At 31.8% G+C, this 14,633-nt stretch overlaps 2 protein-coding genes across 4 annotated transcripts in view; one reads left to right on the top strand and one right to left on the bottom strand.

Moving 5' to 3' along the window:
• LOC105172081 (pentatricopeptide repeat-containing protein At1g63070, mitochondrial-like) overlaps positions 1–749 on the bottom strand; it is a 3,643-nt gene extending 2,894 nt beyond the window's left edge. The window contains 1 exon segment of the mRNA XM_020697248.1: positions 4–749. Within this exon segment, the coding sequence (XP_020552907.1) occupies positions 4–648 (645 nt within the window). The 5' untranslated portion in view covers positions 649–749.
• On the top strand, positions 9,584–14,559 carry LOC105171964 (transcription factor bHLH113). Of its 3 annotated transcripts, none has more exons than XM_011093258.2 (6): positions 9,584–9,894; positions 12,241–12,360; positions 13,060–13,125; positions 13,231–13,296; positions 13,547–13,591; positions 14,054–14,559. In XM_011093258.2, the coding sequence occupies exons 1-6, from the start codon at positions 9,856–9,858 to the stop codon at positions 14,222–14,224; spliced, it is 507 nt and encodes a 168-aa protein (XP_011091560.1). In that variant the 5' UTR covers positions 9,584–9,855; the 3' UTR covers positions 14,225–14,559. The 3 variants fall into 3 exon arrangements, with proteins under 3 accessions (XP_011091560.1, XP_011091562.1, XP_011091561.1); XM_011093260.2 differs by having other exon boundaries at positions 9,585–10,175; positions 12,245–12,360; XM_011093259.2 differs by having other exon boundaries at positions 9,587–10,175.

The raw sequence follows: 14,633 nt of genomic DNA, 5'->3' as shown, positions 1-14,633 counted from the left end.
AACATCAGGTTTGAAGCTTGTCTTTTCAAATAACCCAAGCAAATCATATGCAGTGAGAGTGTGTCCAGCTTTGCATAGCCCATTTATCACAGTAAGAATAGTAACTTCATCAGGTTCACAGATTTTCAGCGTCAATAACTTTTTGAATAATTTTTCTGCCTCGACGACTTTATCACCTAAAAAGAGCCCTTTTATAAGTGTGTTGAAAGTAGTGACATCTGGCTTGTAACCGCACTTGAAGAAACTGCCCAAGATAGCAAATCCAAAGTCTACTCGATTGAGAAGGCAATAGCAATTAATCACGATAGTCAATGTATACTCGTCTACAGGAGCACCCGATTGACGCATTTCGTCGAATACATTAAGGGTAACAGAGTATTTTTTCATCTTGACAACAGAAGTCAATAGTTTATTAAACTCAACAACACAAGGCTGCGGGCGCATTCTGAGCATTTGACGAAACAAGAAAACAGCATCATCTACGTCATGAATACAACTGAAATCTATTCTGGGCTTAGGCGAAAAGGGCCTACTTTTGTGGCTGAGATTATGAAAAGATGAAGAGAGAAAAGAGAGTGAAGTTGTTACAGTACCTCTCTTCTCGGCAGCAAAACCTCTACGAAGAAAAGCCATTGTAGAACCTCTCATCTACTTCACAGAATTGAAGAATGGGAATAGAGCGTAGAGTGCGCTCTTTAGCTACTTATAAAACGGTGATCGAAAAATGAGAATCAAGAGACAGCGACTTAATAGACAGTACTAACTTTATTTCAATTTTGACTAAACCAAATTCATTTTTATAGATTCTTTTTTACAATCAAGTATGACTATTTTTTAAATTTGAACAATGAATTAATACTTATTCTAACGCTCTTGACAATTGAATTTTAATTCTTCTCAAATTTGGGTGCTCAAGAATAAATCTAATTAATTCTTTTCAATCAGGAGTTTTTTTTTCTCACTTTTAAGGGTGATAGTTTTTCTCTCAGATGGGAGGGTTGTGTACTTGTTTCTTTTAGCTATATGTTTTCATGTGAGTTTTTAGTGTTTCTGTGGCCCGTGGAAGTGGATTTACTTCATGCTAGCTTGGGTTTTGCCTAGTCTGGTGAAGCAAGTTTATAAGGACTGGGTTGACGTGTTTTCGTTGTCTTTTCATTGTGTTTTGATCGTTAGATTTCGTTTTTGCTTTCCTTGATCTTCTTTATTTCTATGCTTACTTTCACTTGTTTCATGTGGTGTCTTTTGGTTTTCCTTGATGTGTTGTGCAGCTTGATTTGTTTTAGTTGTCTAGTATGTAGTGGCAGGGGCAACGTTTTATCATCTAGGCGACAAACAGTTGTTGAATAGAATAATACTTCATTTTGTTGGGTTGATAGAATCTCATCTGGAACAGTTGGTTAGAGCACCGGTACTAACAAAACTGGAGGAGGTATGCGTGGGAGATAGCACAGTGGAGGGGTACGAGAGGATAAAACTGAGAATTTTACCCGCGACACGAAAACTCACAAGGTGAAAACATGATTTTCGAGGGAGTTTTTTAGTAAAAGTGTAGTCGCTATCAATAAATAGTGGTTCCCCTTTAAAAAATAATATTTTTGGTATTTATAGTAGTGTTGAGAGATATATTGTATGGTGGGTAGCATTTTTGTAACATGTGCCTCATATATGTTAAATTATTATTTTACCTTTATAGGTTAATATTTTTTACCAATATACATCAACCGATTTATTGTAGGTCAAATAATTTTTTTCGAACTAAACTATTCTTATAACAGTGAAGACGTATGAGGATAATTTGGTTATAAAAAATTATTTGACCTGTTATAAACCAATAATAAGTCAATCGGGGGTAAATATAAAAAATCTTCTTATTTTTTTGTTAATATAGCAAATTCAGTGAATTTTGACTAACAGATGGACTTATTTGTTAGACGAAAACAGATCTCAAGAATACTAAATATAATTTTCCAAATCACAAAGGATCTATATATAATTATGCCAAACTTTAGAATGGGATAATGTTATTATTCCTAAATAACGTTCTACTCCATTCCAATTAAATCGTAATAGAATCTAAATTATCTGATCCGAACGTCCATATCTTCTTTGTCATTGGAATAAAGATCCAACGACAAAATAACATATTAGACAAAATGTTCCAGACATCATTATGCAGGTGTGATTATTTTACACTAATCTTATCACAAATTCATAAATGAGAAAGAAAAGAGACCATTATAGGTATAGAATCATATGCTATGTTTTGTGAGGCACTTCTAGATTTATATATATTATAGTTTATTTATCAAGTTTATGTTTTATTATTTTAATAGAAATAGATATAATTTTTTTTAATATAATTTCAAAAAGTTTGCAAAAAAAAAAGAATTTGAGCTTAATAAAAAAAATTAATTCACTCATATCAAATGAAAAGATTTGGGATTAAATTACTAAATATTAGAGAGATGGTCATGAAGATTTAACTAATTTGGATTGCTAGAAATTTTTAATTACGTACTTTTTAAATTAAACTGATCATGTATATTTTTGAAACCACATTTGGTTTAAATATTAGATATAAGACATACTTCTTTTATGCTTTATTTGATATTTTTCATACTTTAATTTCATGATGGGAAATTATATTTATATTCAATAAAAAAAATATTATATATATTTTTAACTTTTTTTGTATTATCATGTCATATCCGGATCATCGTATTCGTGTCCTTACATCATATATATTAATATTGTTTACACATTCGATATGTGTATTTCAGTATTGAAAGATTTATAGTATGTCCCTCGACATCCATGTTTCTCTCCATAGTTTCTGGCAGACTAATCCATGCTTGCTTATAAATAAATTTAATTAATAATTAGTCAACTATAGGAGATTATTATAGATGAGTCGAGATCAACTGGAAATGGGCATTAAAATTGAGCTAAAAATAAATTATCCTTTTATAATATAAAAAATATAAAATAAATAAAAAATAATAATAAATTACTCATATTTTTTTATCAGAGTTATGTAAAAAATTACCTCCAACATGTCTCGTGTATTATAATTACAAGGGAAGGGGTGGCGGAAGGGGGGGGGGTGGGGGAAGGAGAAGGGGGGCGTAAGGGGGGGGGGGGGGGGGCGCGAGATGAAGGTAGAAGGGGTGGCGGAGCTGGGTGGAGGGAAGGTGGTAATGATGTGGAGGGGAGGGTGAGGTGTTGGGAATATATGAATTCTAAAAAATAATTTGAAGCGTGACTTCACTATTTTTAAAATAAAGTTTGGTTTTACTGTATGATTAATATTGAATTACAAAAAAATTCAACTCCAGTATACGATAAAAATGATGAAGGCTTGTTGAACAGCAATTCTGGAAGCCTCCTTTTAAAAATAAACGAAAAACTTTTAAATTAATACGAAGTGAAAGAACATGTAAAAAGTAAACTATGTAATCTGACCCTTGAAACATCTATTAGTCCTTTTATGTCTTTTAAGAAAATATCCATATTTTCAATTGTATTCTTTTATTCTAAGTTGCAATATTTTAGAATATATATATATATATATATATTCTAAATAGATATTTTTGAAAAGCAGCTTTGGTTGCAACCTTCAAAGGGAAGCCTCTATTTAATACCAGAAGGTGGGGGATCGCGCCGCCTCACTTGAAAGTTAATGATACAGATAATCTTTACTGCCAAAGCTAGTACAAATGGTAGTAGAAAGAGATGAGGTGGGGGTATCCTCCACCACAACTTAATAGCCTGCCCATAGATAAAGGAGCCCTTCCCACAGATGATGCCTCTAACTGTCCTGCTACCTCACTTGAAGGCTAAAGCTATAATAAGCTTCAACCTTCAAAGCCAAGAGACATGGCAGCAGCCGAAGACGAGTTGGGAGGTGTTCTTATCCTGAAGACAACCACCTTCTGAAGGTCGAGTCCTTTGCATAAAGAGCTCCCTCAGCCTGAAAAGCAAGCATTATGCTTGGATTCTTTTTTAGGTGTTTTGTTCTTCTTTGTGGAAGCGAGAAAAATATAGATAAATGAATATATTTTGAAAACAGTGTATATGTTTGGATCTATTTTATGGAGAATAAAAAATTGATATTCATTGTCAACTCACGACTCCTTATGTATTTAAATATGTATATGATTGTATTTGTCGGCGTGTTGAATTGTATATATTATTTATAATTGTATTTTAATGAAAAAATCATTGACTAAAAAGATTAATTAATTTTATAATCAAAACATTTAATTAATTATGAATTTAATTTATAAATTATGAATTATTAAATTCATAACTAACTCATAATTAAATATAAATGAAAATTAATTTCTTAGCCCAATAATTCGTCAATCTACATGAGATGGTATAACCTCCCTTGTCCTTCAAAAATACCCCATACAAAGATAAAAAAGAATCAAATTTTCTGCTAGATTCTTTATTGTCCTGGGATTGTAGTTCAATTGGTCAGAGCACTACCTTGTCAAGATAGAAGCTGCGAGTTCGAGTTCCATTTTCGCTTTTATTGGTTGTTTGGGTTTATAACTATGTGATTAATCAAAGTGGAAAGACAACCTGATGATCCTTCATCAGATGATTGTCCAAGGTTGACGCAAGGTAAGTTATAGGAAAAAACAAGGAAACGGATGATAAATAAAGGAATTTTAGACTGATTGGGTCAAGTCCAATTTTTGATTCGGTATGGATAAAAGAACTTCCTATGTTATACTATTCAAGTTTCAACGACGAATTGATTTGATACATCAGATATCGTTATTCATGATATTAATTCGATTCAAGATCATCGAGAGGTAATTCATTCATTGAATTTACAGACAAAAGATTTATCATCTCTAAGAGATTAAATCCCTAGTTATTGCGAAGTAAAAAACCGATGAGATTATAAAACTCAATATTCTTGCATTTATTGCTACTGCACTATTCATTCTAGTTCCTACCGCTTTTCTACTTATCATTTATGTAAAAACAGTAAGTCGAAATGATTAATTCAATTAAATTTTCAAATGAATTTCAATGAAACTTTCCTTCTGAGTCCTTATAAAAATTGACAAAGTCAAATAAAAAGGATTTCAATTTCACGTCTTAACTTAAATGAAATAAGCGGACTATAATCGGCAGTATTCTAATAGATGTAGTATGGTAGAATCTCTTAGTCTATATAGTCTATATGGGTGTAATTTAGAATAAAGATGAAGGATTAAGTTTCTATATACAATATTCTCTTCATATGTGTATATTGAATGAAATTGGCATAACACCCAATTTACTACATCTATTTGTTCCGATCAATCTGAAATAATTCTAATATTAGGATTCTAATTGCTTTCCTTTTACTAATAAGGAAGAGAAAACCTCACTGATTTTTAACGCCCGAATCATGATATGAAATAAGTTGATAAAGCCTAAATCACCTTTCTTAAATTTAAACCAACCGGTAACTGCCCAATATGTGACTCGCGCTAGGCAAGATCTTATTATTGCATAGTCTCTCGTTAGACAACCACTACCTCTATATCATTTCTCATAGAAAGTGTGTATACACTTAACAAAATGACCTCGTCTTTGAACAGTAAAGAGGCAAAAAAAAAAAAAAAAGGGGCGGTCTTGGTATCCATCTATAGAGATAGCAAGAGCCAATTCCTTTGATTGAAATAGAAAATTTCGAAAGAATTTTAGGTTGGAATAAATTTCCAATCATCTGAATCCTCCTTTCTTTTCGAAATAGAAATACGAGAATCGTTGAAATATCTCTTTGATTACAAATACAACAGGCTCTTATGGATTTTTGATAATTGCAAATACTCTTTTATTGTTTGATAAATTACAAATATCTCATAAAATTGAAAATATCTTAATAAATACCCTCTTGTAATAGCTCATTATAGGATGATATTTATTAAGATATTTGTAATTGCAAGAGAATATTTTTTAACTTTTCAAATAATAAGAAGATATTTATAATTAAGACAAATTTCATAATATTTTTTTGTAATTTCAACTAAATTAAATCCACGAATTTGGAATAATTGTAGACTCAAAGAAAAATAGCATGTAGGGGTATAATTGTCAGTTTAACTAAAGGACAAAGGGCAAAGCGCGTGGGCCCGTTCACAAGACCACGAGGAAAATTCCACCACCGCAGGTCCGCAGCTGTTCAAAAGGAATTCCACCACCGCACACCTCCGGTGGACCCATCAGTGCGCCGAATCTCCTCATTGATTCTCGTGACGTTACACGTGTCTTATTGACACGTGTTCGGCCAAGGATGCGAGTTTCGGGGCGGGGCCTAGATCCTCTGCAGAACCGCCTACCTGACAATGGAAGCTCGTTTGACAGCGATTTGGCGCCAAGAAGAGAACAAACGCACGAGTTGTCAAAAGGGGCTGATGAAGGAAATAATAAAAGCGAAAAGGAAAAGGACAGGGAAGAAAGCTCATTAGACCAAAATTCAAAATTGTGGAGAATTTTGATGTGGATGGAAATATTATGAAAAATAGATTTTTTTTTAAATATCACAAATATGCTACATAGAAATTTATATAATATTTTTAAAAAATAATATATATTTTTTATTTTTTTAGTTGATAAAACCGATTACAGCTGGGGTGGGTGGAGTAAGCCAGAACCCTACTTGCTCGTTAAAAAATCTCATAAATACTTTTACAAGCACAAGACGCAAATTATCATAGTACACGCTCCTTTAAAATAAATTTATAACGCGGCCAATTGAAATATAAATATGCAGTTCTTTTTTTTATATAATAATTGAAATGATTAACGATATTTTGCCATTCGAGTTATGATTAATTTTACAATTTGGCATCTATATATATAGTTTTTTTTGTCGGCTTACTATCTCAACGTTACGAAATTTTATACTTTTCTATTTATAACTGTTTTTCAATTAAACTTTTTGTCGAAAAAACTTCCAATGCGGTGCACATGTGATATTTAAGAGTTCTGTTATATTTTTCACATATACACAGCATCTAATGTTAATCCGACAGAAAAATTAATAAAAAAACAATCATATATAACAAAGTGCAAACTTCACAAAGTTGAGATGGTAAGTTGACACAAAAAAAAGTTCCAGTGGCAAAATGTAAAAATGAGCATTATTCGAATGATAAAATATAATTTACCCTAATTGGAATTACAGAGTTAAGATTTAATAGTAAGATTTCTTAATTATTATAATTAAAAAATATTAAATATTTAGAAATAAAATGGGCTATCCTTATTCTATAAATTTTTTGAAATTCTAAATATTTCATTTTGAAAATTTATAAACTCAAAAATTGTAGCAAATATCTCATTGACAATTTTAGATGAAAGTGTAGTACTTTAACTTTTGGACTAAATAATTGTCCTCATACAATTATATATTTAAAGTTCCCAAAGTATGTGAGCATTAAGCATCATATATTCAAATTTTAGTTATAATTTTGGAAAAGTAATTTTGTAACTAAAGTAATTCAAATTTAAAATAAAATTAATAAATTAGTAAGTACAATATGTGATGTTCTTCTGGCAAAAAAATAAAAAAAAGACGGCCATATATGAAAAAGTACAAATTTCGCAAAAATAATATGGTAAATTGATCAAAAAAAAAAATTCAATAATAAAGTGTAAAAATGAGTATAGCTCGAATGACAAAATATAATTTATCCAAAAAAATCACTACGGTTTTGTCATTTACAACTTTATAATTAATTATACAAATACATATTTTATTTAATTATAATTTAAAACTAACCTAATTTTTAAAAACTAATGAATAAATTAAAAATTATTTATTCGACATAATGAATAATTAGATGAGGAAAAAATCTACAAATAATAGCTTCTATAACAGGTGAATAGCAATTCACCTTACTGTGATATTGAAAATAAGGACATTACCCCTATATGATAAAAATATATCGATTTAACTCATTTACTTTTTAAAATGAAGCAATTTACTTCCTTACACACCAGGGTAAATTGTTGTATTTTAAAAAATATAGGGATGTAAATCGCTATTTTTTTTAATAAGGGTGTAATTACGAATTTACGATATCACAAGAGGAGTGCTTGCATTTTTTTCCTTCTATAACGACATAATTTTATTGAAATATAATCAGCGGAAATGATTATTCAAACGTGAGCCAAACAGTACCAAAAATTGTACTCGAAAATTGAAACGCAGATTTGACAAAATAATATTATTAGTGATAATTTTTCATATATTAACTTTTTACATGTAAATAACTAATTTGTATACTCTTTCTTTAAAATATTAAAATATGTAACTGATTAAATTACTTTTTATACTATAACTAAAACCATCTTATTTTTTAATACTTAAAAATCTAGTAACAAAATAAAAAAATAGGAGTAATTATATTTACAGAAACCACCTTGATTTTTTTTAAATATATATACACCGTTAGAATTATCAATATTATTTACACAAAATTCCCATATTTTTTTTGAAAAACTACATATACACCTTAATATCATCACGCAAACTACTCTTACGTTCTCACTCTCAGTGTTAGAAATAATTTTTTAGTTACACAAAATACAGTAACAATTACCCTGAATAAACATAGATCATGAGTGTAAACATAAGAGATAATTATACTCTCTTTGATGTAATTACACATAAACCTTATACGGTTTGAAAAATAACATCGAATACTCATAAGATTTGCTTATGTCTAACAAATATAATCCATACGTTAGTCAAAATGCACCAAAGTTGATGATTTTAACAAAAAAAAAATGAATAAAAATCTATATTTAGCACCGATTGACTTATTACTGATTTGTTGCATGTTAAATAAATTTTTTCATGTACCTTATATATCTGCACACATATACATGCAAGTAGGAATATCTTCACTATTATAAGGAGAGTTTAGTCCTAAAAAATTAGTTTGACCTATAATAAATAAGTAATATGTCAATTGGGGGTAAATATCGATTTATATTTAATTTTTTATTAATATCAATAAATTTAATAAATTTTAATTAACAAAGGGAGTTAATTATTAAATAAAAATAATATTTAAATTATTAAATATATTTTTTTAAAAATATATAAAATTTATTTAATTTTTTATTAATATTAATAAATTTAATAAATTTAATAAATTTTAATTAACAAAGGGAGTTAATTATTAAATAAAAATAATATTTAAATTATTAAATATATTTTTTTAAAAATATATAAAATTTATTTAATTTTTTATTAATATTAATAAATTTAATAAATTTAATAAATTTTAATTAACAAAGGGAGTTAATTATTAAATAAAAATAATATTTAAATTATTAAATATAATTTTTTAAAATATATAAAATTTATATATAATTAAATTTAGCTTGGGTAAGGAGGGGGTAATTATCTCAACCAAATAAGTTATTCTCAACAATAGTAAAAAGTAAAAGTGAGCTGAGGCAGAGCTTTGAAAGTAACTGCTCCTTTTCCTCTTTCTTTACTTCATATTCATGGCTGTATATTAGCTGTCATATAAACACCACACAATTCTTCTCCTCTATTTTTTTTTTTCTTCATCACCGCATCAGAAAAATACAACTATAAAATATGAACTTTTGAAAACACCCCTCTTCCCCCCCTCCTTTTCACACCTCCCCTGTTCTACTGTTTCTCCACCACATCCCATCTTTTTGCTCAGAAAGAACTGGAAAAGTATCAATCTGTGTGTGTTGTTTTCAGTTTGATTCAGGCTGGTTTCTTGTTTCAAAGTTGTTGATGAAAAGATTAGGGCTGAGCAGTTGGTGTTTTTGTCTGTTTGTGTGTGTGAAAGGGTATACATGCACAGAGATATACAGAGACAAAGAAGAGGGGTAAAGGTAGACTCTTTTTCTTTTCCTGGCTCCTTGTTTTTGCGAAGATTAGCACAAATCCCGAGGCCCTTTTAACCATAAAGCCGAAATATTGGTAAAGAGATTGGGAGACAGAGAGAAAGAGGGAGAGGGCTTTGGGTAGGGTGGTCTGGGGAAATCTTGAAGTGGGTTCTGAATTCTACTGTAGAAGTTGAGATTTTTGGTTGCCATTTGTGGATTCTTCAAGTGGGTTTTGAAGATCAAGTGTTGAAGTTGAGGTTTTTCCTGATGCGGGTTTTGCATAGAGAGTGAGTTCTTTAGTCTTCGTTCCATCTCTGTTTTTCTTGTTTTTTCTTTCCTTGCAGGGTTGGTTAGGTGAAACTTTTATTGAAGTTATGATAGCTTTTCACCATCTGTTCATGGATTTATGGAGGATTTCGTGTGAATTTGGTTCTTTTAGTGAGATAGTTCGTTTTTCCGCTTGTGTTTATTGGTTGTTGGTAGTATCTTCATATGCTTATTTTGCATAATTAAAGGTTGTTTAGAGTCTTCTCATCAGTTAGTTTTGGAGTATCTGACAGCTTAATCTCTTTTCTTAATCACTGGAATTTGTGGATTGGTGGGTTTCTATGAACTTGAAGAGCTAGCTAGTTTTCAATGGTAGATTTTGACAATTGTTGAATGGCATTTTTATATTCTTAGTTTGCATGGGTGTGTTATTACGGTGTGTGCTCAGAATACGACGTTATACACTTTAAAATTGTACGTTGATTCAGGCAATCAAAAGAAATTATACTATTCCATACACGAATGGTTACATTCATGCTTCAACCAGTCGTTTCATAACGGGCAATAATTTATAATATGGGACGAAAACAATTGCTATATTTGGTTGTCCTCTATGCTGTTCCTCCTGTGCCATGGAGAACCAAATAAGACGTATGGAAAAAAGTCTGTGATAAAGTTTAATTCTTGTTATGCTATCCCATCATTGTTTTGATAGGTGAATAACCGGAGTGGTTAGTCCGTATTGTTTTCTGATTAGAAGAGCAGAGCAGCATCTTCATGAACCCATTCTGGTGGTTGGGTGGCTGTTATCTAATTCTTTTCTTGAAATGAAAAGAATCTGAATTCTGGGTAGATTGAACTATTGATGGTGTAGAAGTTGATTTTTTGGGATTATAAATTGATACCAGTTCCGTGGGGAACTGTGAACAATAACCTCATAAATATAAAATTCTTGCTGTATACTGTGCATCATTTTATTTGAATAAGTTGATGACGGCTGGTATAATTAACTATATAAGGTAATCTTGTCTGTTCTCGTGCCTATATCCTTAAATTAGTGTCTTTGACACCATTTCTTAGTCACGACATTTTTCTATTAGATGTCACCATAAAAGCAAGTGATGTGAATTCCTTGACCAACGTGTTTGCTGTGTTTCTGGAATATAATATGCTGCACTTGTTTTTTATAACCCCTAACTACTACGCTGCTGCAGTTGGTTACAATACATTATTACAAGTTGTCTGTTAAGAATAGTGCTTATATTCCACCTTTGATGTTCGTAAGACAATATGATTATTTAATACTCTGCCTCTTCACAAAACTGTAAGTTACATTTTCTTGACAGACATTTATCTACTCATAAAAGTACCTGTCCAGAAACGAGCCCTTTTACTGCAAAAGCATGTTGAATCTGGTTGACAATTGGTTGGGTATTTCTAACAGTTTATATTTGCAACTGGGCTCTTGACATTTCAAAAACTGATACTTTGGATGGACACTGCTTTTAGTTATTTACTCCCTTTTTGCTCCTTTATTCAAATTTCATATTTCAATATTTTTATCTTGTAATCCAGATTATGGATGCATGTCAAGTATACATTTCCCTCCTTCCCTTAATTATGGACTTGGCATGCATTTACAATGTTGAGTATAAGCCCACTAGGGCTTCAAGACTGATTGAAATCGCCATAAGGTGCTTTCGAACCATGAAAAATTAGTCAAAAGGAACTATTTTATAACATATGCTATATCCAGTTGTAATTCCGGGCAATCTGCCTAATATGATAGCAGGCTACAACTTTAAGGATGGGTAAAGGTCATTAATTTATCTAGAAGACAAATAACCCATGAACCACAAAATGAATTTTAGCCATCAGGACAGAGTGGGTGAGGCCGCGAGAAGCTCACTGATGTAGAACACAGAGAATAACTTATTTATCTATCAGTTAATTGTGTCTATTATTGATATAGTAGTCTAGTTTTCTGGTTTATGTTTCGGTCTATGTGCTTGTATGTTAGATGGATTTGGACAGATTTCATTTTTCTCCTCCGAACTCTCATTCTCTTTGCTGTTTCTTGTATAGTCAGGGGAAATAAAGAAGAAGATGATGCAACACAAAAGAAGCCCCATCTCCATTGATCAAAGTAGCTTCATGAGCTTGATGCCAAAACGATTGAAGACTGATGTAACTCTCTCTTCCAAGGTCCGTCAATCATGATATTGATCCTAGTGCTTGTAAAATGGAAGCTTTTCTTACTTATCCAATGATATCCAATTAAACTGGACCATTTATTAGCTGCTAATGAGTGCAGTTTGCAAGTATGAAGTCACTCTTCTTTAGTACTTATTGCAAAAAAGGAGTTATAACTTCAACACATATTTTGGTCTACAAATCCATGTCAAACTATATAGTTCATGGCAAGAACTAAACTGCTCAAATGGGCAAGAATTCTGATATTGATATCGTGGAAACAGCAAGAACCGCAGTCTTTTTCTGATGGATTCCTGATTCTTATTTTGGAATTGGCTTAATCAACAATTTGTTCATTTGCTTTGTATTCATAAAATCTAAATTGTGTGTAATAGTCGAATAATTAATACCGACACACTTCCCGATAATATTGCTCGAACTTATGTTACAAAGGCGTTTGGATAAAATTGGACATCAATCACTTGTGTGCATCTCGTTTTTTACTCCATTTTCTTTTCCTTGATGAATTGAAAATCTGTGTTTATCAAACGGCTTAACTTTCCTACTTGGCCTTGTCTACTGAACAATGAGCTACCGCCCATTCTAAGCTTCACTAAACCTCCTTTCGTGCAAAAATACTATCCTTCTTGATGGTTTTTATGCATCTTTGTTCACCATTGTCCTTTATACCTAATTTTTGCTCGGGGGCAGGAGAAGAAAGAGAAGGTGAGTGAACGGATTTCTGCTCTTCAACAACTGGTATCACCATATGGGAAGGTATATGCTGATCTCTACAAGGCGACCATACTTTTTGGATATACTGGGAACTTGTTTTACATGTTTCTTTACTTGTGATCTTTATCACTAATTCTTTTAGTACAGACAGATACAGCTTCAGTCCTCCTGGAGGCAATGGAGTACATAAATTTCCTTCACGAACAGGTCAAGGTATGGATTCTTCCACTTTATTGTTGTTCGGATAGCTAATCACTGAAGTGATTCTACATTTGAGCGGCCTTGAACTTGCACGCCTCTATTCTGGCAATAAGTAAGGTCTAAGTACTTGTTTATCTCTTAGCATTGCCATTCCATATTTCCACCAATTAGTTTCTATAAATTCAACAATTTTATTTCTTGATACAAGTCTGCATAGTTCAAAATCTTTCTGAACGCACTTTTCTCTTGTTGCGGCTTTCAGGTATTAAGTGCTCCATATCTATACAATACACCGGTGCAGGCACAGGTATGTATAAATGAGTAAAACTCTAAGATGAGGTAGAAGTGAAAGGTCTTTGTTGAATTACTGCGCGAGCCAATTCCTGGCTTTGTTTGTTCCCAGTCTATTCCGACCCCCCACACCCGCTAAATCTGATTAGTTAGGGGAATGACGGCATTTTATTCATGCGATAAATTAAGGTTTGAGTTCAATCAAATATTTCTACTGAATTCTTCTTGCTTGTGGTGTCTCCATAATAATTATGTTACATTTGGATGGAAGGATTTGAATTTGAGAAAGGATTTCAAACGACTTATTATTCAAACATAACCATGTTCTTGTACTTATTATGCACAGGAAGTCCTTGTACCCATGTTCATCATTCCAAACATAACCTTAGTGATCCGTAATTGCTTTGTACAGCATAGTACTTTGCCTGTTTTCATATAGTATATCGTGTGTGATGTTCTGATTCTGTTCTTGTTCAAGGGTGAGGAACCATGCAGCCTAAAATCCAAAGGCCTGTGTCTTGTCCCGATTTCATTCACCGTTGGAGTTGTGAGCAGCAATGGCGCCGATATATGGGCTCCCATTAAAACCAGCCACCTCAACTCAAGAAGATCGATTTCAGATGAAGTATCAGTAGTAACACATAGTTGATTGTTGGATTACGGCACAAATAGACATCGTGGTTAAAGAAACGTTCCGTCCCCCATAGAAGCTGGTTGCTTCTGCAATGCAGAGATCGTTGTGGCCGACGAACCTTCATTCTTGTTGTGCCAAAAGTTCGGTTAGTTAGAAGTTTATGAAATGAGATCATAGTGTTGTGTAGATTGCAGCAAAATTTGTAAATTGAGAAGGAACCAATACTTTTCACCATAGTGCAATATGAAAAAATAGCTGATGTATGTATGTATCAGCCATCTTAGAACCATATAATTGGATAAATGCCTTAAAATTAATAGTCCATGAAACTCACATTCAGTATCGTGCTAGTCTCTGGCTCAACTTTTCATCGTAATTTGGTTATGTGAGGATCATATGCAGAATTTTACAGGGGTAAATATGT

This window comes from Sesamum indicum, linkage group LG10, assembly GCF_000512975.1.
Source record: "Sesamum indicum cultivar Zhongzhi No. 13 linkage group LG10, S_indicum_v1.0, whole genome shotgun sequence".
In the NCBI taxonomy this organism is placed as follows: domain Eukaryota; kingdom Viridiplantae; phylum Streptophyta; class Magnoliopsida; order Lamiales; family Pedaliaceae; genus Sesamum; species Sesamum indicum.
Note: the sequence above shows the minus strand (reverse complement) of the source record. Positions and strands in the feature narration are given on the sequence as shown.

Coding starts and splice junctions, on each gene's coding strand:
- LOC105171964 (XM_011093258.2), top strand. CDS start 9,856: ATGCACAGAGATATACAGAGACAAAGAAGAGGGGTAAAG. Junction 9,895..12,240: donor GACAAAGAAGAGGGGTAAAG/GTAGACTCTTTT, acceptor TTTCTTGTATAG/TCAGGGGAAATAAAGAAGAA. Junction 13,297..13,546: donor TCCTTCACGAACAGGTCAAG/GTATGGATTCTT, acceptor TGCGGCTTTCAG/GTATTAAGTGCTCCATATCT.